This window comes from Delphinus delphis, chromosome 2 (genome assembly GCF_949987515.2).
Source record: "Delphinus delphis chromosome 2, mDelDel1.2, whole genome shotgun sequence".
In the NCBI taxonomy this organism is placed as follows: Eukaryota; Metazoa; Chordata; class Mammalia; order Artiodactyla; family Delphinidae; genus Delphinus; species Delphinus delphis.
Window position 1 is genome coordinate 133,867,223 of NC_082684.1, and position 26,093 is coordinate 133,893,315.

Genomic DNA, 26,093 nt, shown 5'->3' on the forward strand with positions numbered 1-26,093 from the left:
GAGGGTGCCGGAGGGGCTGTGATGCTGGGTCATCCAAGATCTAATGTATACAGATGGTCCAGGGATGCAGAAGCAACAGGGCACATACCAAGGAGACTTGATCGCTGAAACAACCTCCTGTTTCCCGGCTCTTCTAATCATTTAGTGGAGCAAGTATCAATTTCAGCAGATCTCATAGAGTCTATAGAGGAAATGGGCTCATTTTCCCATCTGTGGGCCAGCAATGGGGCTGAGATCTGCATCCCTACTTGAGCCCCCTGGGGTGGAGTCAGGAGCTAGTGGGTCATGGCTAGTGCTTGGGGATGATGGCTTGGAACATGGAATCTGGGGGCAGACATACCTGGCTTCCAGATCTTGGCTGTCAAATTACTGAATGACTTCTGGCCAGTCGTTTGACTTCTCCAAGTTTGTTTTTTCATCTGTGAAGTTCACATAGTACTTCCTCCTAAGACTGTCAAAAGAATTAGGAGTACATGTGGAGTCCTTTTGCCAGAGCCCGACTGTGGGCACGCAGACACTTGAACTGCCCATATTCCCACTACTACTTGGCTTTGATTTGGGTGGGGGAGGATACCCAAAGCCTACCAGAGGAAAAGCGCTCCCGGCTGTGGCTCAGGGCAGGCACAGCATCTTCTTACCTTTGCCGTCCTGGCAGCTAGAACGTGAAACGAACTGCATGACCTGGAGCAAGCTGCTTAAACAGTGGTTTGTTTTCTCATCTACCACCCGAGTCAGGCTGAGTGGTAAATGAGTTTGAGCTTGGGGGGCACCTACAATGGTGCTTATTCCCTCTCCTTATTCCTAAACAAAGATCAAGAAACACCAATCCAGGGACTTCCCTGGTGGTCCAGTGGTAAAGAATCCACCTTGCAGCGCAAGGGATGTGGGTTCAATCCCTGGCTGGGGAATTGAGATCCCATATGCCGCAGGGCAACTAAGCCCGCGCGCCATAACTACTGAGCTCGAGCACCTCAACTAGAGCCCGCGTGCCACAAACTATAGAGCCCACGCACCCTGGAGCCTGCGCGCCACAACTGGGGAGAAGCCTGCGCTCTGCAATGAAGAGCCCACGTGCCCCAATGAAAGGTCCCGCATGCTGCAACTAAGACCCGACGCAGCCAAAAATAAATTAAATAAATCTTAAAAAAACACAAAACTTTCTATCATTCTACTTTTAAAAAAAGAAAAAGAAACACCAATCCAGAGCCATTGGGGGCTGTACTTTGCTGTACCCTGATACTCAGAGCTCTGAATATTTACTGACAAGAAGCTGCCTGGGTGACACCACCTGGTGGGTATTTCCAGATGGAGACAGTACCCTCTTCGTTGCTTGCAGGAGTTGAGAAGATGCACTCTCCTCCTCCTGATTACCTTGCCACACCAATGATGGGATTTGGGAATTAGTTTGGGGCCTCCTACTCTGTATTCGATTGAATTGCAGAGATTTAATTTCACCAGTGTTAAAAAAGGAAAGACAGAGTAACAGGCATTAAATTAAGCTCGTGCGCTTTTGCCAAGACCACTCCACCCCCACCAGACCTCAGGGATTTACTTCCTTCTCTAGTGCCCAAAGAGATTACCACTCTACTAGATTTTCTAAACTGAAATGGAACAGCCATTCTTATCTCGGCGATGTCACTAGGTGCTGATGAGCACAGAGCAAAATCCCAGGAAGGCACTGGCTCTTCCAGGTGCACTAGAGGCAATGTGCGCGGGGTTGCCTAATAATATCCTCCCTAAACCGTGTGTTTACCAGCAGTTCGTGGGCAGCTCTATTTCTGATCCTTTCCAGGACTTTTTTCTTCCTCTTTCGCTGTTCTCTTGGCTACTGCTTGATGGTTTGCTTTGCAGTCCTGTCATTTCACAAAATCCTACTTCTGGAAAAGGATTAGCAAAATTACACAGTGTTGCTGCTACTTAACATTCAGGAAATGCAGCATCCACACACAAGTTACCAATCATACTTACCAGATGGTAACTGTATCTTTTCACCAGAAAGGGAGCTGCAAACATTGAAACTCATCACCAACACATTTAAATTCACATCCATTTTCAATTTGACATCCTTAATGAGTTGGTATAATGAAAATCAGTATTTTATCCCTATATTGTTAACTATTTGTAACAATAATGCTACAATAATGCAGACTTGATATTTTTAAAATAGTCATGAAACAAAATCTCACAACCTACAATTCTGATATACTCTGTATCTAAATATATTTTTTCAGTACTTCAGAGTTTTATATTCAGAATGGGCTAATGGAAATGGCACATGGCAGGAAGAATAAAAATCTTGCAGCTGATGATGGTGTCTATATACTTTTTTAGCACCACTGCTTAAGCTTAGTGGTTACTTTTTGATCAACTATCTCCCTAAAAAAACTTTAAGATCAACTAGTTCTCTCTTATTGGACTTGTGTTAGGAGGCAACTGAAGCCCATGCGGGTGGAGTAAGTTTCTGATGTGATAACAGCAGAGCCAGAGAGCCTTGCCTCCCGAGTCCCCGGTCTAGATTCCAGTCCACCTAACACTCCCGAAAGAACTCTGAGTTTTGGCCTTAGCTGGTTGTCAATAAATTAAATGGCAACCCTGGCTAGTTTGGTTTCTGTGTACTTAATGAGTGAAGAATGGTTGCTAATGGGCTGAATTGTGTCCCACCCAAAATCCGTGTTGAAGTCCTAACCACTAAGACCTCAGCTTGTGACTGTATTCGGAGAGAAGACCTTTAAAGAGGTAATTAAGGTAAAATGAGGTTTCTGAATTAATGGGCCCTGATTCAATACGACTTGGTTAGGACACAGACAACACACAGAGGGATGACCATGTGTGAGAACACAGCAAGAAGGCAGCATCTGCATGCCAAGGAAAGAGGCCACAGAAGAAACCAACCCTGGTGACACCTTGATTTTGGACTTCTACCCTCCAGAATTGCGAGAAAATAAATTTCCACTATTTAAGGCACACAGTCTGTGGCTTTTTTTTTTTTTAATGGCAACCCTAGCAAATACAGTGGTCCAGACTGAAAGAAAATGTAGAACTCACATTATACTTTTCTTTATAATAGAGACACTATGTTATTAAGTAGGGCTCGTTTATCCTAAGGATACAGTGGAATCTCATGGAACCAGAGTGGAATGCCGATGGCCTCAGAAATGCATTGGAGGGACTCCCCTGGTGGCGCAGTGGTTAAGAATCCACCTGCCAACGCAGGGAACACGGGTTCGAGCCCTGGTCCTGGAAGATCTCACATGCCGCGGAGTAACTAAGCCCGTGAGGCACAACTACCGAGCCTGCGCTCTAGAGCCCACAAGCCACAACTACTGAGCCCACGTGCCACAACTACTGAAGCCTGTGCACCTAGAGCCCATGCTCTGCAACAACAGAGTCAGCACAATGAGAAGCCCGTGCACTGCAACAAAGACCCAATGCAGCCAAAAATAAATAAATAAATTTATTTAAAAAAAAAAAAAAAGAAATGCATTGGACCCAGGGCCTGGAGCATTGTCAAGATTCTGTGTTCGGGCTTCCCTGGTGGTGCAGTGGTTGAGAGTCCGCCTGCCGATGCAGGGGATGCGGATTTGTGCCCCGGTCTGGGAAGATCTCACATGCCACAGAGCAGCTGGGCCCGTGAGCCATGGCTGCTGAGCCTGTGCGTCCGGAGCCTGTGCTACGCAATGGGAGAGGCCACAACAGTGAGAGGCCCGTGTACTGCAAAAAAAAAAAAAAGGTTCTGTGTTCATCTCTGCTTTTCATTGTGTATCTGCTTCAGTTTTGTTTTGTTTTGTTTTTTAAATCCATCCCAATTTCCAATTCCTGGGGAAGAGACTGATTGGCCCAGCTTGAGTGAGGGACTCACCCCTGGTCTAAGAGTCATGTTAGAAACGACTGTTAGAGGGAGGCAGAGTCACATGGCACACGGTGGCCATCATAGCCCTGTGAAGGGCTTCCCTGGTGGCACAGCAGTTAAGAATCCACCTGCCAATGCAGGGCACACGGGTTCGAACCCTGGTCCGGGAAGATGCTACATGCCGCGGAGCAACTAAGCCCATGCGCCACAACTACTGAGCCTGCGCTCTAGAGCCCGCGAGCCACAACTACTGAAGCCTGCACGCCTAGAGCCCGTGTTCCACAACAAGAGAAGCCACTGCAACGAGAAGCCCATGCACTACAACGAAGAGTAGCCCCCGCTCGCCACAACCAGAGAAAGCCCGTGTGCAGCAACAAAGACCCAACACAGCCAAAAATAAATAAAAATAAAATAAATTAAAAAATAAAAAAGCCCTGTGGAGACAAAGGAGGCGTTCTCAGGAAAGGAGAGCTCACCAGACTATGGAATAAGTCCTGTGCAGCATGGAGGGTCTGTCTCCTCTCAAGGGCAATGGGGAGGCAAATATGTGATGCTCAGTGTGCTAAAGCAGAATGGCCGATGTATTAAGTTTGGCTACAGAGAGCAAAATTAAGGCAAGAGCAGTGCAAGGCCTCATTCAGACCAAGGACTGCTTGCAATCTTATGGCTGTTTCCCAAGTGAGGATGAGAGAAAGAAGAGATGACGACAATGTTGATTAGCAGCCTGTCAACGTATGTGCACCCATCAGGTAGAAAAAGTTGATTGGTGATCAACTGGAATTCCATTATAGAAATGGTGCAGAATGTTTATAATCTAAAAAATAATGTGCAATGAAACATAACAGGAAGTCAGACTAGTCTCTGGTTTCATACATATTAGGGAGCCTAAATCATTACTTTCTGAGAGGAAGGGGGAGGAGATTAAATAATGCTTTTTGTTCTGGAGAAGAGGTCATGTATGGGAAAAACAGCAAGAACAAACTTTCAAATAAATCGGAATCAGACAAAAGTGATTACCAGCCTGAATTAGTATGGGAAAGGGCATCCTCACAACTGTCACAGCACCTTGCTTTTGCTCACGTTACCCCTTCTTTTTCTTCCACCTAGTACCCAGGCCTGAAGCCCCTGCTTAGGCTATCTCCTCTGTAACACCTACCCTGACTGACCACACAATTTGGCATTTTATTTTTCTGAAACTGTTTTGTGGACATTGTGTTCCCCCTATAGACTAAACCTCCTTAGGATGAAGGCCTATACGATATTCCCCACTTTGTCTTAAAGGGCCTGACACACCTTTAATGAACATTTGTTGCCTGACTAGTTGTCACCAGCTGAAAAGAAAATGGTCAGAAATATGCTTGCTGGGCTCAAGTAATCTTAGAATAATCACAGAAGAAAGAGAAACATCCAGGTATGTTCCTTTTAAGATAAAAACTTTATTTTACAATTATATAAAGCTGCTTTACATTAAGCACAAACAATCCATTTACTTTGTATAGAAACAAAATACCTTTTCATCTGCAAAAAATCAAGTTTTGCTGTATATAAAACTAACATGTGCACATTGTGCTTAAACTGCAAAGTCTGTACAGCTTTACAAAGGACTACCCTTCAGAAGGGCATCCAGTAAACACTTTATTGCATATTTAACACATGGTCTATAACCCACATGTACAATGGAGGAGAAACAAGAAAAACAATTAAAAGGAGGATGAAAATAGCAGCTTTCAGTGAAAGTTTGCACACCGACAAAGAAAAAGGTCTGCCACATCTGTAGAGTTGTGCTTGTGTGTCATTTTTGTATTTCCTCACATACACTGGATGGTTTTTGGATGAAGCCTTTATGTACAATAACTCTGAAAGGGTCAAACCTGACCTTCATCTGGAAACTTTTGGCTGGTTTTATAACTGAAGTGGCAATAGGTTTAATTTAATATCAAAGCTAACTCAAGGTAAGTGTAGACAACTAATATCCACATTCTTGGAGCGAAGAAAAATTTAAAGAAATAAAACAAAACTTTAAAATACCTTCCCCATTCTCGCAAAGCTCAGACTAAATAAACATTTTGCATGATTTAAAATCCTAGAAAACTCCACAGGTGCTTAGGAAGAAAAATGTGATGGATGGTCTTGGGCAGTGTTTCTCCACATATATCCCCCGGTCCACTTGCATCAGAATTACCTGAACACTTTTTAAAAATGCAGATTATCATGCTTCACAGGCAGATTTATTGAATATCTGGAATCTGTATTTCAGTAAGCTCCCAGGTGATTCTGAGGCATTAGTCTGAGATGCACCGGTTTGTACGGACAGTGCTGCTACAGGGTCAACTCACCCTCTTCGAAAATTCTGGGATCACAGGAAAAATCGAGTTGCTGTCGCAACGTGGAAGGCAGTGTGAAACCAACAGCAATGAAATAGCAATGCCATTTCTAGATCAAAATGTCTTTCTTTTTTCAGTGGAAAAAGACAGCCACATTGTTAAGGCACTGATATTTGTCACAGAAGCAGTACCATACTGTTTTCATTGATTCCCTCAATCTGAAGTACCAGTATGCAAACACAAGGCAGAAGTCTGGACTGCTCTAAATAATAACACATACGATGGAGTAAAAACGATTTCCAGATTGGAGAAGGTTTACTTTTGAGCCCTGAAATAAAAAAAAAAAGAAGGAGTCCAGATATTCTTGTTGAGACATCTAATGTATAAGAACTACAAAGGTCAACATCTAGGGGGAAACCTAATGACCCACAACTGTTTTGTTGTGGGCAAAATCGACTTGTGGTCACATAAATTGGGAGTTTAAACTTACTTTTCCATGGCCAGTTTAATATTGTCTTCAGTTGTAGATCTTCGTTCCTGCCCCCCTTGCCACTGAAACATATATTTTGTACATAGGTATGCATGTATTGTCTGGTTTCTAAGTGGTGTTGGTAGGCTGAGTTCAATCAAGATGTAGTGTGCAGGCGGGTGCCCACCTGGCTCTTGAGGTGCATTTCATACAGGTCACACACACACTGCACGGTGCGTGTCAGACTCAGTCCCCTGAAAATATGGGGTCTCATATTTCCATTCTGTATAAGTTATTGTATTGATTTAGTGTATTGTCATACACTAAAACAAAGACAGCAAAATCAGCCTCCCTCAGTTCTGACCTACTGCCTGAAGTCTTATAGCAGACACTACCCAGGGTATGAGGGCTATGATACCTATTTATGTGAGGTATAAAACCAAAATAAAGGTCTGATTACACACGTACAGCTAATGCAGTAGCATCACTTTTACCCAATAGCTGAAATAATTTAAAGTTAAAATTGCAAAGGAAAAACACTGATGCACAAAAGGCAATAGTCTGGAAAGTTGTCGACCAAGAATGATCTAAGTAGAAAAAAAAAAACTGCTATAAACCTTATAATATCTGACCTAGTAATTTTCTTTAAAGGGGAAAAAAAATCTTAAAAAGACAGTGGTAGTGGACTTATCAAAATTACTACCTCCTCCCCAAATTTAGGTTTATAATAAAAATTCCCAAATGCCCCCCCTGCCAACATAGAAAAAACTCTCTAGCATAGTCTGAAATGAAATACAAAATTCTAGATAGTGACAAAAAGAAACCACCACAATGGGGGTAAAGGAGGGATAGAATGATTATCAAACCTTTACTGATTGTAGATCAAGTTTCATAAAACAGATAACATTTCTGTAATTTCTTGTGCAGTCAACAAGTTTCATCTTAGTTGTGCTTACATTATATAACTGTGAAGCCTGAACACTGGTTGTGTTTTTAATTTACACGTTTCAAGAAAACCATAAATTCAAAATATTCTCTATATATAACAAATTGAACAAATGCAACAAATGCTCATTCACTCCCAAGAAATTAATATATAGAAAAGAAACACCATTTTTAAAGTTGCACACAGTCCACTATTCAGGCTACAAGTACATATTTACTGTATTACAGCACATTATTTTTTAAAGTCTGCTTTCAACATAAACATAAATAACCACATTTTAAAAGAGCCCCATACTAAGCTTGCAGGCAAGTGCTGGACAGTTGGCCAGTAAGAGCTACTTACCATTGTCTTTCCCAAACCGAGAGGACTGGACTATCTGTGGAACTATCTGTATAGGGTGATAAGCAAGGCCAAGTTAAACATTTTCATTCACCCATTGACTAAACACTTTTCTGCTCTAAATGCCACCTACATTTCTAAACACCCAACTCATGGTATGCAATTATCTCAGAAGACTGGTTTTAAGGATCATTTATCACTTTGATGTAATCCACAAAAACCTAGTATACAACCTTTTAAAATGTGCCTATGCTCTGCTGACAGAGAGCCCGTAGTTTTTGTGTACAGCAGAGGCTGAAATATGATTTTGGTTCTGAGCTCTAGTTGTGCTTTGCCCTGCTGCCTTTAAGGTAGCTTTTCCACCTCTTGACAAATTCTTTGAAGATTGGGGACTCATCAATGGTGCTGAGTAGCTGCAGTTGATTGATGTGGGTGGTGTGATAGTCCCAGCGGGCCAGGTTGGGGGCAATGCCAAGCATGAAGTGCCGGAGGTCATAGATGGTTCCTGAGCCAGTGTCGTACAAGGGGAGCATGGCTTTAAGGGATTCCATGCCACGCTCATACAAGGACCTCGCTTCTTTCCCGAGTTTTTCCCCTGCAGTTTCTTTTAAGTCATACAGCCCAATTAAAGAATACATAAAGCCATTTAAAACAAAAGAGCTAGGTGTGGTTGGATATTCTTCATACCAGTCATGTTTATTCATAAACACAGCTTTAACTCCATGCTGCTCTGATAGAAATTTGTAAGGGGCTGTTGCCCTTAAAGCTGAATTGAGGAATATACGGTCTTTTGTTAAGAGATAGGCCCTGACTAATGTAGAAATGGCTTGCCCTTGGGCCATGGCAGAGTACCACCCTGGCTCTAAAGACTTGAACCCTTCCCCTAACTTACGGGTCACCATAATTGGCCAGCCACCTTTCTCATCCTGGTTCCTCACCAACCAATCACTGGCAGCAAAGAATGCGGCCATGTGGGCTGTGGTAGAGATGGTAATGTTGTCGAGGAAGCCTTTCCCTTTTGCAATCAGCCTAACTACTTTCTTGGGCATTATTTTGGTTGGCTTGACAGCTTTTGTGTTGGAAAGACCCACTCCTTTCCGGAGGTCAGTGACCAGGTCCCTGGTAACCGTGCTCCATGAAGTTCTGGGCCCAATGCCATAGTATATGTCTCTTTCTTTAAAAGCAATGAGCTGGGTATTTGAGACATAATGTACAGTGAAGAGCTGATTCTTTTCTGTGGTCTCCAGAACCACAGACACACTTCCGTTTGTTAAGAACTTGAGGTCAAATGAAATAATAAAATCTTTTGTGTTCCCCAGTTGCAAGGATACACCATCACTGGTTTCTGTAGGGGGAAAATATACCAAAAAAGACTGGTTAGAATAGAAGCTCTTTGTATTTAAAAGTTACTTGCCATTCATCCTTGACAATCACTGACCATACAAAATTAATCCTTCAATATTTTATATGTCAGATTTTTAAAAATATTTTAATTTTTACTAAGTTAACCATAAACAGATGACAATTGTTGAGTCCGTGACGGCTTGTGAGCACCAGGGCAAAGCTCTTACCTTCTGGCCTGTCTAGTTTACATTAGAGGGGTTAATGGCCTTAGCAGATAGCTAAGGTACTGTGGTCAAACTGCCTTTTCTAGATCAAATACTGGCTGACCAATAATCAATGACTGTCTAGTATACCCATTCTACAAAAAGAAAAAGTATAGCCAAAAGCTGGCTCAGCACATAATATTACAAGAAAGAGCCTAGAAGAAAAGAATGGTTAGACGTGAATTAAAAAAACAATTTTTTTTTTTGGCTGTGCTGTGCAGCTTGTGCAATCTTAGCTCACCAACCAGGAATAGAATCTGGGCCATCCGCTGTGGAAGCATGGAGTCCTAACCACTGGACCACCAGGGAATTCCCTAAAAAATTTTTATTTACTTAATATTTAGTGAGTATTTACTATGTTCTAAGTGCTTTACACATATTAACTCATTTAGTCAGTATAACACTTAAGAGTAGTGCTATTATTACTCTTACTTTCTGAATGATGAACACAGACACAGAAGTTAAGTAACTTGCCTAAGGTACAAAGAGTTGAACACAGGTTGTCTAGTCTGGCTGTAGAATACATGCTCTGAATCACCAATTGATGTTGAAAATGATAGGTTTGTTTTCAGATATTCATTGGAATTGTGAATAAATTCTGGAAATTAAGCAATCGGCTCACGTAGTCAACAAAAAGTGAGGAATACGGGGGAGGCTCTGGAGTTAAAACAAACAAACTTTGTGTGGATTCTCACTTCACCAGTTACTAGCTTTGAGATGGTCAACAAGGTACACCTATTTGAGGGCTTCCCTGGTGGCGCAGTGGTTGAGAGTCCTCCTGCCGATGCGGGGGACACGGGTTCGTGCCCCGGTCCGGGAAGATCCCACATGCCGCGGAGCGGCTGGGCCCGTGAGCCATGGCCGCTGAGCCTGCGTGTCCGGAGCCTGTGTTCCGCAATGGGAGAGGCCCGCGTACCGCAAAAAAAAAAAAGATACACCTATTTGAGCCTCAGTTTCTTCACGTGTTAAGTAGAAATAATATTACTTTGTAAGGTAACTGTGAGGATTAAAAAAAAGGATAGTGGCTTGGAACATAGTATAAAATGATGATAATGATGATTTTGAAGCCAATGGTTTCAGAGGCTGATAAAATAGCAGAGCTGTTTTATTTGGCAAATCGTCAAATAGGAAATTTCTCTTGCATGTCTACAGTACGATGATGCCTGACTCTCAGAAAGTTGACTTCTACCAAGAAAAGAAACTGAGAATATTAAAACCAAACAGTAGCAGCAGCAGGAAGAAGAGGAAGAGGAAGAAGAAGAAAAAGAGGAAGAAAAACAACAAAAATATATGTAGTACAAATTTTATACCATTAAAGGTAAATGTGAATATCTTGGTCTATACAGAGCTTAAATCTTTTTAAAATTTAATTAATTAAGAAATTAACTTTGGCTGCGTTGGCCTTCGTTGCTGCACGTGGGCTTTCTCTAGCTGCGGTGAGCGGGGGCTACTCTTCATTGCGGTGCATGGGCTTTTTTTTTTCACTGCGGTGCCTTCTCTTGTTGTGGAGCACGGACTCTAGGCGCGTGGGCTTCAGTAATTGTGGCACGTGGGCTCAGTAGTTGTGGCGCATGGGCTTAGTTGCTCAGTGGTATGTGGGATCTTCCCGGAACAGGGCTCGAACCTGTGTCCCCTGCATTGGCAGGCGGTTTCTTAACCACTGCGCCACCAGGGAAGTCCCCAGAGCTTAAATCTTAAAAACACATTCACATGTATTATCTCATTTGATCCTTACAATCATCTTCTGACGTTGGTAGAGCAGGAATTACTGCTTCCATTTTAGAGATGAAGATATGGAGGCTTTGCAAGGGTAAAAGGTTTGCCCAAAGTCAAATGCTAACTAGTGGTAGAGCAGGGACTAGAAACCAGGGTTCCTGGGTCTAAGCTCAAAGATTGTGAAAAAGAAATGATATTGGAAATACCATCCTCATGAGAATAACCAGTGGAAGAATTATTTCTCTTAAACATAGCTATAGAATCAGATCTACTTTAAGGCATCCTTGAGGAAATCTTGGGTGCTCCTTATTGGAGCAATGATTGGGAATGTGAACTGATGATAGTGTATACAGTGTGAGTAGCTTGGACAGTATTATCACCATGTTGAGCTGATCATTTAACTCTTCCAACACTGGACTCTACCAGTGTGGATATAATTGACCCAAGGCTCTTAATTACTTCATTTGATGGAATAAACAATTATGGAAGTTGTACTGAGAATGAGAACATCTTGCTAGATGTATGATGCTTTGACTTTTTAAAAAGTGATGTCAGAAGTATATTTCTAACACAGTAAAAATCCATTTTATCTGGGGAAATGTCAACATGCAACCTCTCTCTTAGCTGGCATTTTCCTGTATCGATAGTAAATGGAATCTGATGCTCAGAACAACATACTTGATGTTTCAGGATGTTTCGCAGGATTCTGAATTGACTTATGAATTACTCAAGATTAAATTAAATTATACTCAGCAGAGGCTATCTTGAGTGCTACTTATTTTTTTATTCTTATGGTAATGCCTTATTAATCAGACAACACTGTTAACTATGGCATCCATTCTCACCACCATCTTCAGAAGTCCAAATGGGAGAAAGTTGAAGAATTATATTTTCTTCTCAGAATTCCATTCTAATGTTCACTTTATGTATACAAATCTAATGAAATGATATAGTTCGATCAATCACCTTATGTTTCAATATAACAGATTACGTAGTTCAAAGAACTCAGTAATGAAATGATGTCATTTAACACCACCAGAGGGGGTTATTGAGCCACAGAGGAGAAGTGACAAAGAAGTCACAATCCCCAATTTAAATCAATCCACAATCATATGAGACAAGTCTTTTAATTCCTATCTTACAGATGTACAGAGAGGTTAAATATCCTGTCTACGTCACTCAGAAGGGTCTGAATGGTAGCAACTGGGACATGACTGTGGTTATGGCAACCACTTTGGAAATATACCAGGCAAGATTTTGAGCTCTACTGGAGAGTCCTAAGCTATCTGGAGACCTGTGCTTTAAATCTACTAATAGACAGGGGTAAGACAGGAATAAAGACACAGACCTACTAGAGAAGGGACTTGAGGATATAGGGAGGGGGAAGAGTAAGCTGTGACAAAGTGAGAGAGTGGCATGGACATATATACACTACCAAAGGTAAAATAGATAGCTAGTGGGAAGCAGCCGCATAGCACAGGGAGATCAGCTCGGTGCTTTGTGACCGCCTAGAGGGGTGGGATAGGGAGGGTGGGAGGGAGGGAGACGCAAGAGGGAAGAGATAGGGGAACATATGTATATGTATAACTGATTCACTTTGTTATAAAGCAGAAACTAACACATCATTGTAAAGCAATTATACTCCAATAAAGCTGTAAAAAAAAAAAAAGCTACTAATAGAAAGTTTCGAGCTTCCTGTCGCTTGAAATCCATGACTCCTCTCTCTGACCGGTTATTCCCAGGAGTCACTATAAGTGTCTATTTTTGGTATATGTGGTACATATAAATGTACTTTAGGCAACAAAGGGTGATAAACATTTAAGAATAGTCTTTAAATCAATGTTTTCACACATAACATGAACTGTTATTAATCAACAGGTTTACTACGTGGAGTGAGAAGAGGCCTTAGTCAGAACCTCAAGGAACAGAGAGACAAGGGTCAGGCAGAAGAGAAGTTCATAAGAAGCCTCAGAAGGAATGGCTACACAGAGAGGAGAAAGTGAGGTCATGGAAATGAAGTGAAGAGAGTGCTTGGGAAAGGGAAAGCTAATTTAATAAAGCAGGACAGGTATAAAGTTTTAATTCATTCAATTTTAAAATTAGGTAGAAGGAAAAAAAACATTCTTCAACAAACAAAACAATAAAAAATACGTTGCAGATCCATGTTATGGTTTTTCCCTCTAGATAATCTTATTTCCTTTCAGGGAAAAAAATTCAAGGCCAAAAAGGAAAAAGACCAACAGCATGTAGCCTCTGGTCTTCCAGAGCCTTACTTCACTTAGGCCTACGCTTTTATGCACAAGTTCCAATTTCTTCTCATCAGTGATTCTCTGAATTTATCTCCCAAGAAGACTACATCATCTAAAAAGCCTCATTTCCCATTCCTACGTTTCAATAAACGCCTCACCTTTTTGATTTCCTTCTTTTGCTCTGAGCAACAACTCCAACTAACTCTCCTTCATATACTTGTATCAAACGCAACTCCAGACACATCCAAGATATCAAAACAAGCACCACCTTCTGAGGTAGCACACTCCTACCAACAGAGAGTTCCAATTGTGAGTAGCTAGTGTGCCACTGGCAGAATATCTGTCACAGACAGTTCTCTCCTCCATATGCTTAAACCCACCTTGGGAAGTAGTTTCATCTCTGGTTGCTGGCTGCAGAATGAAGGGCTAAAGTGAAGGCCCTTCACTTAGTATGAGGAGACCTATTGTTTGTATTAACCAGGGTACCCAAAAGTGCACAATGAAATCTATTGCTCTGAATAGGGCAGAGTTCAAGAGATGGTTCTAGAAAACTTCCCAGCACTTGAGGAGACAGAGATGAGGGCTGCTGTTTTCTACCCTAATCCAGACTACATTATGAATCAGTGTAAAAATAAGCCCTCTAGATGCAACCAAAATCAAATGTCCTTTTTAATCTAATAATTTCCTGCTATAAATCATAAGCTAAATATTCTTAAACATCTCCATGTACTTTCTCACCCAGCCAAGCCTGTTGCTTTACAATAAGCAAAGATGCTCTATGTACTGGAATATCACAGAATGCCATAGGATAAAAGAAGTTTTACTCACAGAATAAAAAGTAAAGGTCACTACCCATTATTTGCATTGCATTAAGCACTCATAAATCCATTACTTAAGGCCATCTAGAATGAGTAGATTTGTACTGCTGTTTTCAAGGTCTGTGAATTACACAGTCATCAGTAAAGGACAAGGACAGAATACAGAAAAGGTCTTATAACCTTTTCTCTCTTTTTATTTACCAACTGGCAAGGTTGGTGGGAGGGAGGATGAGTTCTGTTCTTGACAACATTCCCCCCCTACAGAAAATTAAGCCTGAGGTGCTAACTAAAATTATTCCATTGTCTTTTTAAGTAATGAACTCATTAATTCTCATGGATATTGATTAGTGGAGAGAAATACATTACATCCCAATTAATGGGACCGTCTTAGAAAAAGGGGAAATGTTGCATAAAGTTAATTTGATTTTATAAAAGATTTTATTAATGAAATGGCTTTATATGAAGTTTGAAACAATCTATCTAGTACATTAACAAAAGTCAATATAGAAAGCAGGCCTGGTTGGTAATGCTATATTACTTTGAAAAAATAAAAAGCTACTGGTAAAAAATAGGCAAAGGAAAGGCTGGCTCTCGCTACAAAGAAAAATTTCTGCCTTAATGCAAAATAGTTAAAAAATTAAAGGATGAGTACTGTGCTGAAACATTAAAATAAACTGAGAAACTTTATTCCTGTGGGATCTGGTTCCCTGGAAGGAGAAAGACATCATGCAGTAACCTGGTTCTTGTGGCTTGGCTCTTCATGCAGTAAATATTCCTTATACAACCTTAAATATTTTAGCTGATCCTTTAGATTTCACTTGGGTGACACTATTTGTTTCTTCATATATGTAATATCAAGCATCTGCTGATGTGTTTTTTAAAAACCATAAAAACAATTTTAAGGGAGTATCAGGTGCTATAAATCAACATAAAATTAGCAAACATATAAAAACACATCACTTAAACAAAACAAAACAAAACAAAACATCACTTACCCGGAGCAGTGAACTGTTTAACATTGGTGAATCTAGACTTATCGGCCACACTAGCCATAAAGCAGCCCTTTGGCACGGTCCAGTCATTGGGCTTGCTATTTTTGTCCCTGTCTTCTGCTGTTTCATATACCTCTATGTGAGGGGGTTTCTCAGTTAGATTCTTGCTGTAATGACTTAACCCATACTGTGCAATCTGGATTGGGTAGAAATAGCCTTGAGGTCCCCATTGTGTAGATAGAGGTACACCTATAAAACAGAGAAACAAAATAAATATCTCCAGACATTCATAATCCTATTCTGAATACCACTCTTCACTGTTTTACTTCTGGGGGAGTTATAGGGTTATCAGCAACTTTTAAGCTTCCTTATTACACTGTTTTCATAATTACTAAAAACAAGTACCAAATTAACCAGAAATGAAAAACAGAACTAAATGCTCATTCACTCTCATTCATTATTTGTTGACAGATAGCAATGCAATGTTGTGGATCATCTTTTTAAGGACTAATTTTTAATGTGTGCTACTTTTGCTCATAGCTACAGATGTCATATTTCATAATTCTGTTTCATACATTCAAGTTTTACACAATTTAAATACATATAGTTAATGTTACCAGCTTTATTCTAGAATATTAAACCTGAAATTTTCTTAACATCTGTACTTAACAGTCAAGTTAATTACATACTAATCTTTCCCTCCGGTGTCAAGATGTGGTCTAGTAACTTTATCATCTGATGGTTAAAAGTATTTGCTTAAGAAGCCAGCTATGGGGGGCTTCCCTGGTGGCGTAGTGGTTGAGAGTCTGCCTGCCAATGCAGGGGACACGGGTTCGAGCCCTGGTCTGGGAGGATCCCACATGCTGCGGAGCAACTGGGCCCGTGAGCCACAACTACTGAGCCTGCGCGTCTGGAGCCTGTGCTCCGCAACAAGAGAGGCTGCGATAGTGAGAGGCCCGCGCACCGCGATGAAGAGTGGCCGCCGCTCACTGCAACTGGAGAAAGCCCTCACACAGAAACAAAGACCCAACATAGCCATAAATAAATAAATAAATAAATTTATAAAATAAAATAAAATAAAATAAAAAGAAGTCAGCTATGACTAGGCAACTTAAAGTATAAACACAGTTTGCAATTCTTTTTCATATCCTTCAGATCAAAATGTAATTCTTGAGAACAAGGAGTGCTTTTTTTAAAGAATGAATTAAAGTTGTATATTTAAACCACAGATTCTTGATAAATTCATTAGTGGATTACCTCTTGTAAAGTTCTAAGCAAAACTTTTAAATGTTTGGCATTAGTGTTTATTTTAGTAATTTTCTACATGGGAAATACAATAATACCACACTGTACAGAATACTGTATTATTGCATCATGGTGTATGTGTTGAGAGATAAACTATTTGTAGTCCTAAAATAAATTAACAAGCAACAGATGGGCATGGCAGAAACTGGGAACCTATAAAACTATATGTGTTTTGATGTAGTTTCAAAATAGTTTAAGGAATTACAGACCATACAGGCTAAGAAACCTAGGTTACAGATAAGCTTTTTAACTTCAATATTCTTTCTCCAAGGGTAGATTTTTTTTTTCAAATTCAAACAATTATTTTCACTTAATAAAAGCAAGGTTTATACGATCTCATTTGATGGGTAATAACTACAATAATGTGCAATTGGCCTAAGAAGTGATAGACTGATCAATGGAACCGAATAGTAGGCCAGAAACATACTCTAGTAAAGATTTAGAAACATATTCTAGTTTCAAAATATTTTAGTATAACTATAAAGATTGATCAGCGGGGAAAAGAGGAGATTATTCAATAAACGTTAAGGGAAAAAAAATCTAAAATTAGGCCCTGACCTTGTACCATTTGTCAAAATATAAATCAGTCTAGCTTGACTAAAAAGTTAAATGTAAAAAAACCCCCCATAAAACTATTAGAGAAAATACAGATGAACAGCTGATCGTGGCATGGCAAATGATTTTCTAAGCATAAAAGGAAGAATTAAAAAAAAAAACCCTAAGTTTAATAAATAGAACTAAAAATTTCTAAAACTAACAAAGCATAAATAAAATGCAAAGACAGCCAAATTAAAGAAAATATCTTTAACAAATGCAACAAGGTGCTACCACCCTTGCTATATATATAAAAGATCTCACAAATATATTTTTCTAAAAAACAACATTAATCACATTGAAAAAGGGGGAAAGAACATCAAGCCCATTCTATAATGGTTAAAAGCATATGAAAAACATATCTGACCTCACTAATTGCTACAGAAAGCAAATTATGAGATCCCTTTGTAAACAACAGATTAAAAAATGAACTTTCATGATGGCAGGAATTGGGTGACAGGGGCACCCTTATACTCTGCTATTGGAAGCATGAATAGGGTCAACTGTCTTGGAAAGTAGTTTGGTAAAATAGATTAACTGATACTATTTGACATGGTAATTTATTTCCTAGGGAACTACTCTGAGAATACAATTAAAACAGCAAATGATTAACTATGAATATCTATACCATTATGTATAATGGCAAAAAAGTGGAAATGACCTAAATGTCCAACTAAAGAGAAAGGTTCCATACATTATTATGGCATGTCCTTATTACGAATATTAGTGATTAAAATATTCAATAACAAGAGGAAATAATCATAACATGTTGAACGAAAAAAGAATACAAAATTGACTATACAGCATGATTCTAATTTGTTTAAAAATGTGTATCTACAAAAACAACAAAAAGATTGGAAAAGACATCAAAACATTAACAGTGGTTATGGTTGCTTTTTACTTTTTCTTTAGCATCTAAGCACCTATTAAGCTTATACACTTTTAAAAATTACTGGAAAAAAAAAAAGGTTTGGCGATGGATATCTTTCAAGCCTCTAAAAAACTATTACCCTCCTGAACACTGCACAATAAATATCATTATAACTATGTTAAAACATATACCTAGGTATAAAGACCTTCTGAGAATATATAAAAATGGTAATAATTATCTTGAATGGTAAGAATATAAGTGAATTTACCCCCTTCCTTCTTCTAAACATTCAGTAAAGATATTACAAAAATTAAAATATTAAGATATTAAAATCACTTTCTATTTTTTATTATTTTTTTATTTTTTGCGGTACGGGGGCCTCTCACTGCTGTGGCCTCTCCCGTTGCGGAGCACAGGCTCCGGATGCGCAGGCTCAGTGGCCATGGCTCATGGGCCCAGCTGCTCCGCGGCATGTGGGACCTTCCTGGACCGGGGTATGAACCCGTGTCCCCTGCGTTGGCAGGCGGACTCTCAACCACTGTGCCACCAGGGAAGCCCTAAAATCACTTTCTATAACAAAATGAGAAAAATGAAATAAAACCCAAACTAAGCAATCTTAAAACACACTAAGTTCTTTCCTCTGATTAAATGATATACTTTAAAGTCAAATTCAATATGGCTTTCTGATCAATCCTAGGTTTGAAATACAAATTCCAAAATGTATTAATTATACCCATAAGGAACCCCCAGGTTTTAAAGCCAATGAAAGACATTATGTAATAGACTATAGGAGTTCATGAAGTTCAGAGAAAATGATATTATGTATTATCTTGTTCTGAGAACTGTAAACCTCCATCCAGGGATGATACCTGGCTAATCTGGTAATAAGACTTGGTACATTGATGGGTCCACTGGATGGTCTGTCTCCCTTTCCCATCTCCTCTCATAGGATATGATAATAACCTATTACGATAGGTTATTAGGATAATAACTGTATATTTTAATGCAAAATTTCTGGAGATGCTGTGCCTTGACTTTACTGATGATAATTTTAGTTTCTGGGGTAGGTTAATGGCATAATCCTATTCAATCAGGTATGATCTTATTGTAGCCCTTAAATCACACCATCTAGAAAGTTCAGGTTTAACGTGTTCCTCCCTGCTAAGTCAGAGTGATGAAAGGTCTCTTGATAGTAAGCTATGCAAGTACTTGCTATATAATTAACACAGTCTCTTATTCCTCAACACAATCAGGACAGAAAAATGCAGTGGAGTAGATGGATACCAACCTTCAACCCCACTTATGCACTTGACTCTGTCTCGGACTTCCACATTGTAGCCTTCAAAGGACATAAACACACCATCAGGGTGATAAGGGGCTCTCTGTGCATAGACTTTGGAATAGCTATGAGAGAATTCAAACCGATCATAGCCATCGTACTGAACCACCTTTCCGTAAACGTCAAAATATTTCTCTACCCAGGTAAATGGAAGAAAGACTTCATTCCCCTCTCGTCTCCCTTTAATTGTGTGTTCATCATTTATGAGACAGTCAATTTCTTCATATTTGAGCCCTAACACCTTGCTTCCCCCATTGCTATTGAAGCCTCCAACAACAGGAGGCGCTTTCTGCTGTTCCTGAGGGAATGCCTCCTCAGAGTGCTTGGCCATGTGGTTCACATAGTTGTTGCTCTCAGATGCTGCTGCTCTTTTTTCTAACGCATCCACTCTGAAGCCACTACTCGAGTGCCGTGGAAACTGGATCGCTTTGTCGCTGGAACACTTATTCCACAAAAGTACTGTGACCAAAGTGAAGAGTGCGCAGATGACAATCAAAGTCTTATAGTTGACCCGAGCTGCCAAGCAACGCATATTCAGACCATACCTATGGAGGCAAGAAGAAAAATTCACACAAAGATGTACTTACTGACATTTCATAGGATAAGATTTACTTTTAAGATACTGAACCACCACATTAGGGCAATTTTATTAACTGCATGTAATCTGATCAGATTTAAAATTACTAACTCAAAGTTTTCAGCAGAGACAAAGAAAAGGCAAGAGTTGCTTCCCCCCTCTTAAAATGCTCAGTTAGCATGATCCTCTAAAGCAAAGATTCCCAATCTTTCTCTGTTTGTGGCTCCCTTGGATTCTTAATAATTTTTTCATGAAGCCCCTAGGTCAAAAAAAAAAAAACCCGTTGGGCTTCCCTAGTGGCGCAGTGGTTGAGAGTCCGCCTGCCGATGCGGGGGACACAAGTTCGTGCCCCGGTCCAAGAAGATACCACATGCCGCGGAGCGGCTGGGCCCGTGGGCCATGGGCGTCCGGAGCCTGTGCTCTGCAACGGGAGAGGCTGCAACAGTGACAGGCCCGCGTACCGCAAACAAACAAACAAACAAAAACCTATTACTTCCATTTGTGAAGTAGTTGGGCTCAAACAACTTAATACATATTTTTGTCCTAACGACTGAGTAGCTGTTTGAAAAAAATATAACAGGTCATGTCAAGGTAGACACTGACATCCATGTTGCCAAATCCAACAATGAATTTTTAGTGCTCGCCCTATGTTGCTTCTCAGCAGCATGAAATAGTAAACGACTCTTTCCTTCCTGAAACACTTTCTTCCCAGGACTCCCGGGGCACCATGCGTTCTTGGTTCTCCTTATACCCCAGCTGGATGCTCCTCCTAGTCATCTCTGATCATTCCTTCTCATCTCTCTGAACCTGAATGTTGAAATGCCTTAGGGCCCCAGTCCTCAGACCTCTTCTTTATCTCTATTCACTCCCAGGTGATCTCACCCAATCTCATGGCTTTAAATACAATTTATATGTTGACTTTTCCCAAAATTCTATCTCCAGGCCAGACCTTTCTTCAGAACTGCAGGCACATATACCTATGTGCCAATCCAAGTATCAATAACTGACATCTTTATTTGAAGGTCAAATGGGCTTCTAAAACATAACATTCAAAATTTAATCCCTAATCTTTCCCTTCAATCTGCTCCTCCTTTACTGCTCAGACCAGAATTACTGACTCCTTTCTTGTTCACCCCATATCCAACAAGTCAGGAAATCCTGCTGTCCCTACCTTCAAATTATACCCAGAATCTAATCACTTTTCACCAACTACACAAGTTACCAACACATCAGAGCCACTGCCATATTTCACTTGGAATACTACAGTGATGTCTAACCTGCTCTCCCTGCTTTTACCCTTGCTCTACTATTCTACCCCAAAGTCTATTCTCAACATAGCAGTCAGAATGACGCTTTTAAATACAAGCCAGATCCTGTCTTTCCAGTCATGATGGGAGAAGAATTTGATGCTGTTGCCCCTACTGGCCATGTGGTGTACCAACCAGTTGTGATTGTACTGTAGGTAGTCCTGGAATGCCTGTTGCTGGGGTCACTGGGAAACATGGAAAATTATGGGTTACTTACATGTGCAACATATGGAATATCTCTGCCCACTGAGAGTAAAGAGAGTAGACTTACTGCTGCTTGCTACAGTAGCTCTGTAATTTATTTTATGGTGTAAATCCAAAACTACTTATTTTATGGTTGTAATCCTTCTTCCCCCTTTTCCTCTCAATAAACCCTTCTGGCAGCAATGAGATTTAAAAAAATCAAACCGTAAAATGAAAACGTTTAATGAAAAATTACACAATGATTTTCTGTTTTTCAAGAAAGCTGATGGTGTTTTTCAATTAAAAGCTCATTTCTTTTAATTCCAAGAGGAGGTAAACCCTGAGTCCTTGCATGTCTGAAAGCAACTTTATTCTGCTCTCACCTTTGATGAATAGTTTGGCAGGATATAGAATCCTTGGGCTGCATATTATTTTCTTTCTAAATGCTGTAGGCAATGTTTTACTTTCTTAAAGCATTACGGGCTACTGATGAGAGGTTTGACTTCAGTCTGATACTTGCCATTTTGTACATGACTTCCCTCTGAGTCTTGTGTTTACCCTAGGAATTCTGCAGTTTTGTGAGAATGTGTTAACAGTATGATATTTGATTCACTATTTCAGCACTTGGTGTGCCCTTTCCACCTGAAACCTTGTGTTCTCTTATTCTTGTTTAATGGATGTAGTATCTTCTTGCAGCTCTGAGTATGTTAGGGTTCTGTTTTTGCAAAGTTCTCTCTGATTATCTGTTTTCTTTGGTGGTCATTTTTCTGGTTATTTTAGTCTCTTTCATGGTGTTAGCTTTCCTCATACGCCTGTGATCTTTGTTTACTCATTCATCTTTAGGCTTGAATGACTCATTAGCTAACACAGATTTCCTCTGTTATTGTGAAGATGGTCTGCTTTTGGGCTAGATTGTTCTGAGAGGGGCTCTGTGTGGGTTGGGTACAGGCGGAGTGACAGTGTTCCTTTAGGGTGTGTGGGTGGGTAGCCAGCAGGCCCTCTAAATACCAGAATGAAGATGACTTTTTCTTTTGTCCTGGGGACATAACTCGTACTCTAGAAGCCTTAGCTTTTCCCAATTTCTCTAAAGAAAATCTGGCTGGTGTTTTGGCTGGGGTTCACGCCAGCTATCTATAGTTCAAGTGCAGGGGTGAGAGAGATAAGGGGAAGGAAGGAGAGGGTACAGCTGTGCCTTCTAGTACTGGAACAGAGATCCGGAAATCTGTTTAATTATCACCCTATGGTAATCTTCCTATTTACTGTTATTGGCATCTTCATTTCTTATTTCTATATATTTTATTTCAGTGGGGCATCAGGAGGGAAGGGAGGCAAAGATATGGGTCTGGTACATCTTGGAAATCATACACAGATTGTAAGAGCTGGAATCCAATAATATATTTCATCATCTGCATTATTACTATGAGAAAATGTGTTGAACGCTAAAAAAAGAAGTGTGGTACAAGCAAACCTTCAGAAGTCACATATTTATAAATTGAGGATTTCCTTATATAGTAGCATGGGCAAACGGATAATACTAAGTGATGTTCTTTGTTTTAATTTTATTTATTTATTTTTATTTTTGACTGTGTTGGGTCTTTGCTGCTGCGCGCAGGTTTTTCTCTAGTTGTGGTGAGCAGAGGCTACTCTTCATTGTGGTGCATGGGCTTCTCATTGGGTGGCTTCTCTTGTTGCAGAGCATGGGCTCTAGGCACGCAGGCTTCAGTAGTTGTGGTGCTTGGGCTCAGTAGTTGTGGCTCGCGGGCTCTAGAGTGTAGGCTCAGTAGTTGTGGCACACGGGCTTAGTTGCTCCGTGGCATGTGGGATCTTCCCGGAGCAGGGCTCGAACCCGTGTCCCCTGCATTGGCAGGCGGATTCTTAACCACTGCACCACCAAGGAAGCCCCTAAGTGATGTTTAAACAAACAAACAAAAAAAGCCCTCCATTAAAAACATTTATGTGCCAACATTTGAATCATCCGTCAGCTATACTAACATTTAGAGCAGTTAAAACAGAAATATAAAGCTTTTGTCCCACCTTTGAGACGTGCCCTTCCTCCATGACCCAAAAGAGAGTAAACCTGCTATGGAACTAGTAGGCTACCATTATGATGAGGCATGTGATGGGAAAATAAAGAAAAGTCAAAATTAAAAACTTTCAATAACCTTTATGTCCAGATTTTGTAGCTGATACCATTCCTTACTAAAAGCAATCAGGATAAAAAAATTATAAAAGCAATCAGGGCTTCTTAGAGACATCAATCTGAAAGGTCCCTTTCCCGATTAAGTCAAAGCTGTGAGAATTATGACTGATGTTGACTGAAACACACTAAATCAATAAAGATCTATGAGTCTATAATGATATTCAAAAAAGGAGATAGCCAGAAAAAATACTTAAATCATCTTCTGACGAAAACTGGTAACTAAATCAAAGAATTTATTTATCTATCTTTGCAGGAGAACACACCAATAGCCTCAGATGACAAAGAATTCTATTTTACAGAAAAAGGGTGGCTAATAATGTAGAAGAAAAAAATTAAAATCTGAAAATTATTATGCAATTCCTCATGAAATTACTAATTTAGCCAAGTGTTATATTCAGGCATATGTTTGACAGGGATTTAGTGATTCATACTGTGCAAAGTAACACCAAATACATTATTTCCTAGTCACAAGGAGAAAAAGGTGAAACTCTACAAAGAAGGGATCAGTCAGCACCCTAATTCAGTGGTCAAATTCAGTCTCATTAACGATGACTCATGCAGATGTTGTGTCTCTTGATGAGTTAAAATAAAAAGTACATAACCTATTGTATATCCCAGCCAAAAATGTTTAACTTGGATCTCTCTGACCCTATGATTTAATTTCTAATTAACAGGAAATACAAGGGAAAGAGGAACAAGTTAAGCGCAGATGCAACCAGTACATCAAGAAGGTGAGACATCCTGCAGGAGAGTTGGCCCCATCTCCTCAATAAATTAGTGGTATGAAACGAAAAAGGAGCCTGGGTTAGACTTTTTGAAAAGAGACTTAAGAAATATAACAACCAGATGTGAGACTTGGTCCTAAGCTGGGAAATCTGACTATGGGCTTGGTAAGAAGGAAAGATGGAAGGACATATGGAGGTTGTTAACTGAAAAAAAGGAGGTTACAGAACAGCACATATAGTATGATTTTCTAATTTTCCATGAATATGTTTAACATGTTTTTAAACCATAAAAAAAGAAAATTAAGAAGGTCAAAGTCACTTGTTAAAATATTTAAAGAAAGAATTATAAATTTTTAGTTAAAATTCTTAGTTTTCAAAATAGGCACTGACATTTTTTGGAGGGGAGGATAGAAAGAAAGAAAACTCTGAGTATTGACATGCAGTGCTAACTACCAAACAGGCTTATCTAAAGGTAAGTACAATAATTTTATTATGTTTCTCATATTATAGAAAATTGACTATAGAAACTTTCAAATTTCGAAAAGTAAATTGCATTGACATTTTGCTAAGTACAAATGATAGTAACTTTAAAAGCTAAAACCAGGGTTTTCTGCTGAGTGGTGATAAGCTTCCTACTTATTTTAAAGCTTTTGCTACATCCATGAACTAGATTAACCTTTCAAGTTAAAGTAAAAAAAAAAAAAAAGTAAATAAATAAATTCAAAAACCTTGAAATCTCATGTGTTGCTGATCCTAAAGATTTATTTCATTAGAAACATAATCCAATAAAATTTAGTTTTAGTAACTTTAGAGATCTACAACAGGAAATAACATTCAGTAAACATCATAAAGAAACTGTGGAATAAGTTCTTTGCACAAACAGTTAAAAATTAAGTAAAGCAAAATATAACTTAGTTTTCCTTTGGGAGAGCAAACTGTTCTCTTCTAAAATGATGTGCAATTCAAAGAAATTTTCCTGATACCTTAGTTTTCAAATTCATTTTCCTGAGTAATTCAGTAAACATTAAAACTGTGGATATCACCATGAGTTTTTAAAATATGAAGGTCATATTTCAGTTAAGAACAACCTTCAAATAAATTTGTAATAGTTTCAGTGAAAGAAATTATTGGCTTTTTCCTTCCTCTGAATAATGTAGACCAATGCCTGCTTGCCCATTATTTTCTCTTTTTTATTTATATATCTAACAATTTATATTCTTATAATCATTTGGTAGCAAGTAAATAGAAGGAATAGTAGTTGCTCAATAGAAAATCAAACTGACTGGTTCAATCAGTATCTATTCGGCAGCTAACATGTGGCAGGTAAGGCACAATCCCTGTCCCTAAAGGCCAGATTGGCAGGAAACATGGGCATAAGAAACAATAACGCAATGATACACAAACTGTAAAAAAAAAAAAAAAAAAAAAAGTTATGTAGAATGTGTTATGAAACACAGTAACGTTTTAAGTGAAAGCTTCCAGGTGGAATGAGTAGACTTACAGTCAAGCATGCTCCAAAATCAGAGTGTTTGCATTTGCCATTCCCTCTGCTTGGCAACCTGTTTCCCCAGATATCCACTTGGCTTGCTCCCTTACCTCTTCAGGTCACTGCTTAAGGGTCAGTTTATTAGAGAGGTCCTCTCTGACCACCCTATCCTAAATAGCAGTTCTCACCCCATCAT

General features: G+C 39.5%; 1 protein-coding gene across 2 annotated transcripts in view; it reads right to left on the reverse strand.

Moving 5' to 3' along the window:
* Positions 1-5,824: 5,824 nt before the first annotated feature.
* Positions 5,825-26,093, reverse strand: part of GLCE (glucuronic acid epimerase) — a 128,359-nt gene continuing 108,090 nt past the window's right edge. Inside the window, exons 2-5 of one of the 2 annotated variants that reach the window (XM_060005702.1) lie at positions 19,369-19,964; positions 15,314-15,559; positions 8,821-9,273; positions 5,825-7,977 (exon numbers count right to left, since the gene is read on the reverse strand). In XM_060005702.1, the coding sequence (XP_059861685.1) occupies positions 7,928-7,977; positions 8,821-9,273; positions 15,314-15,559; positions 19,369-19,951 (1,332 nt within the window). In that variant the 5' untranslated portion in view covers positions 19,952-19,964 and the 3' untranslated portion in view covers positions 5,825-7,927. Of the gene's footprint in view, positions 9,274-15,313; positions 15,560-19,368; positions 19,965-26,093 lie in introns of both variants that reach the window. The other variant, XM_060005701.1, reaches the window with a different exon arrangement.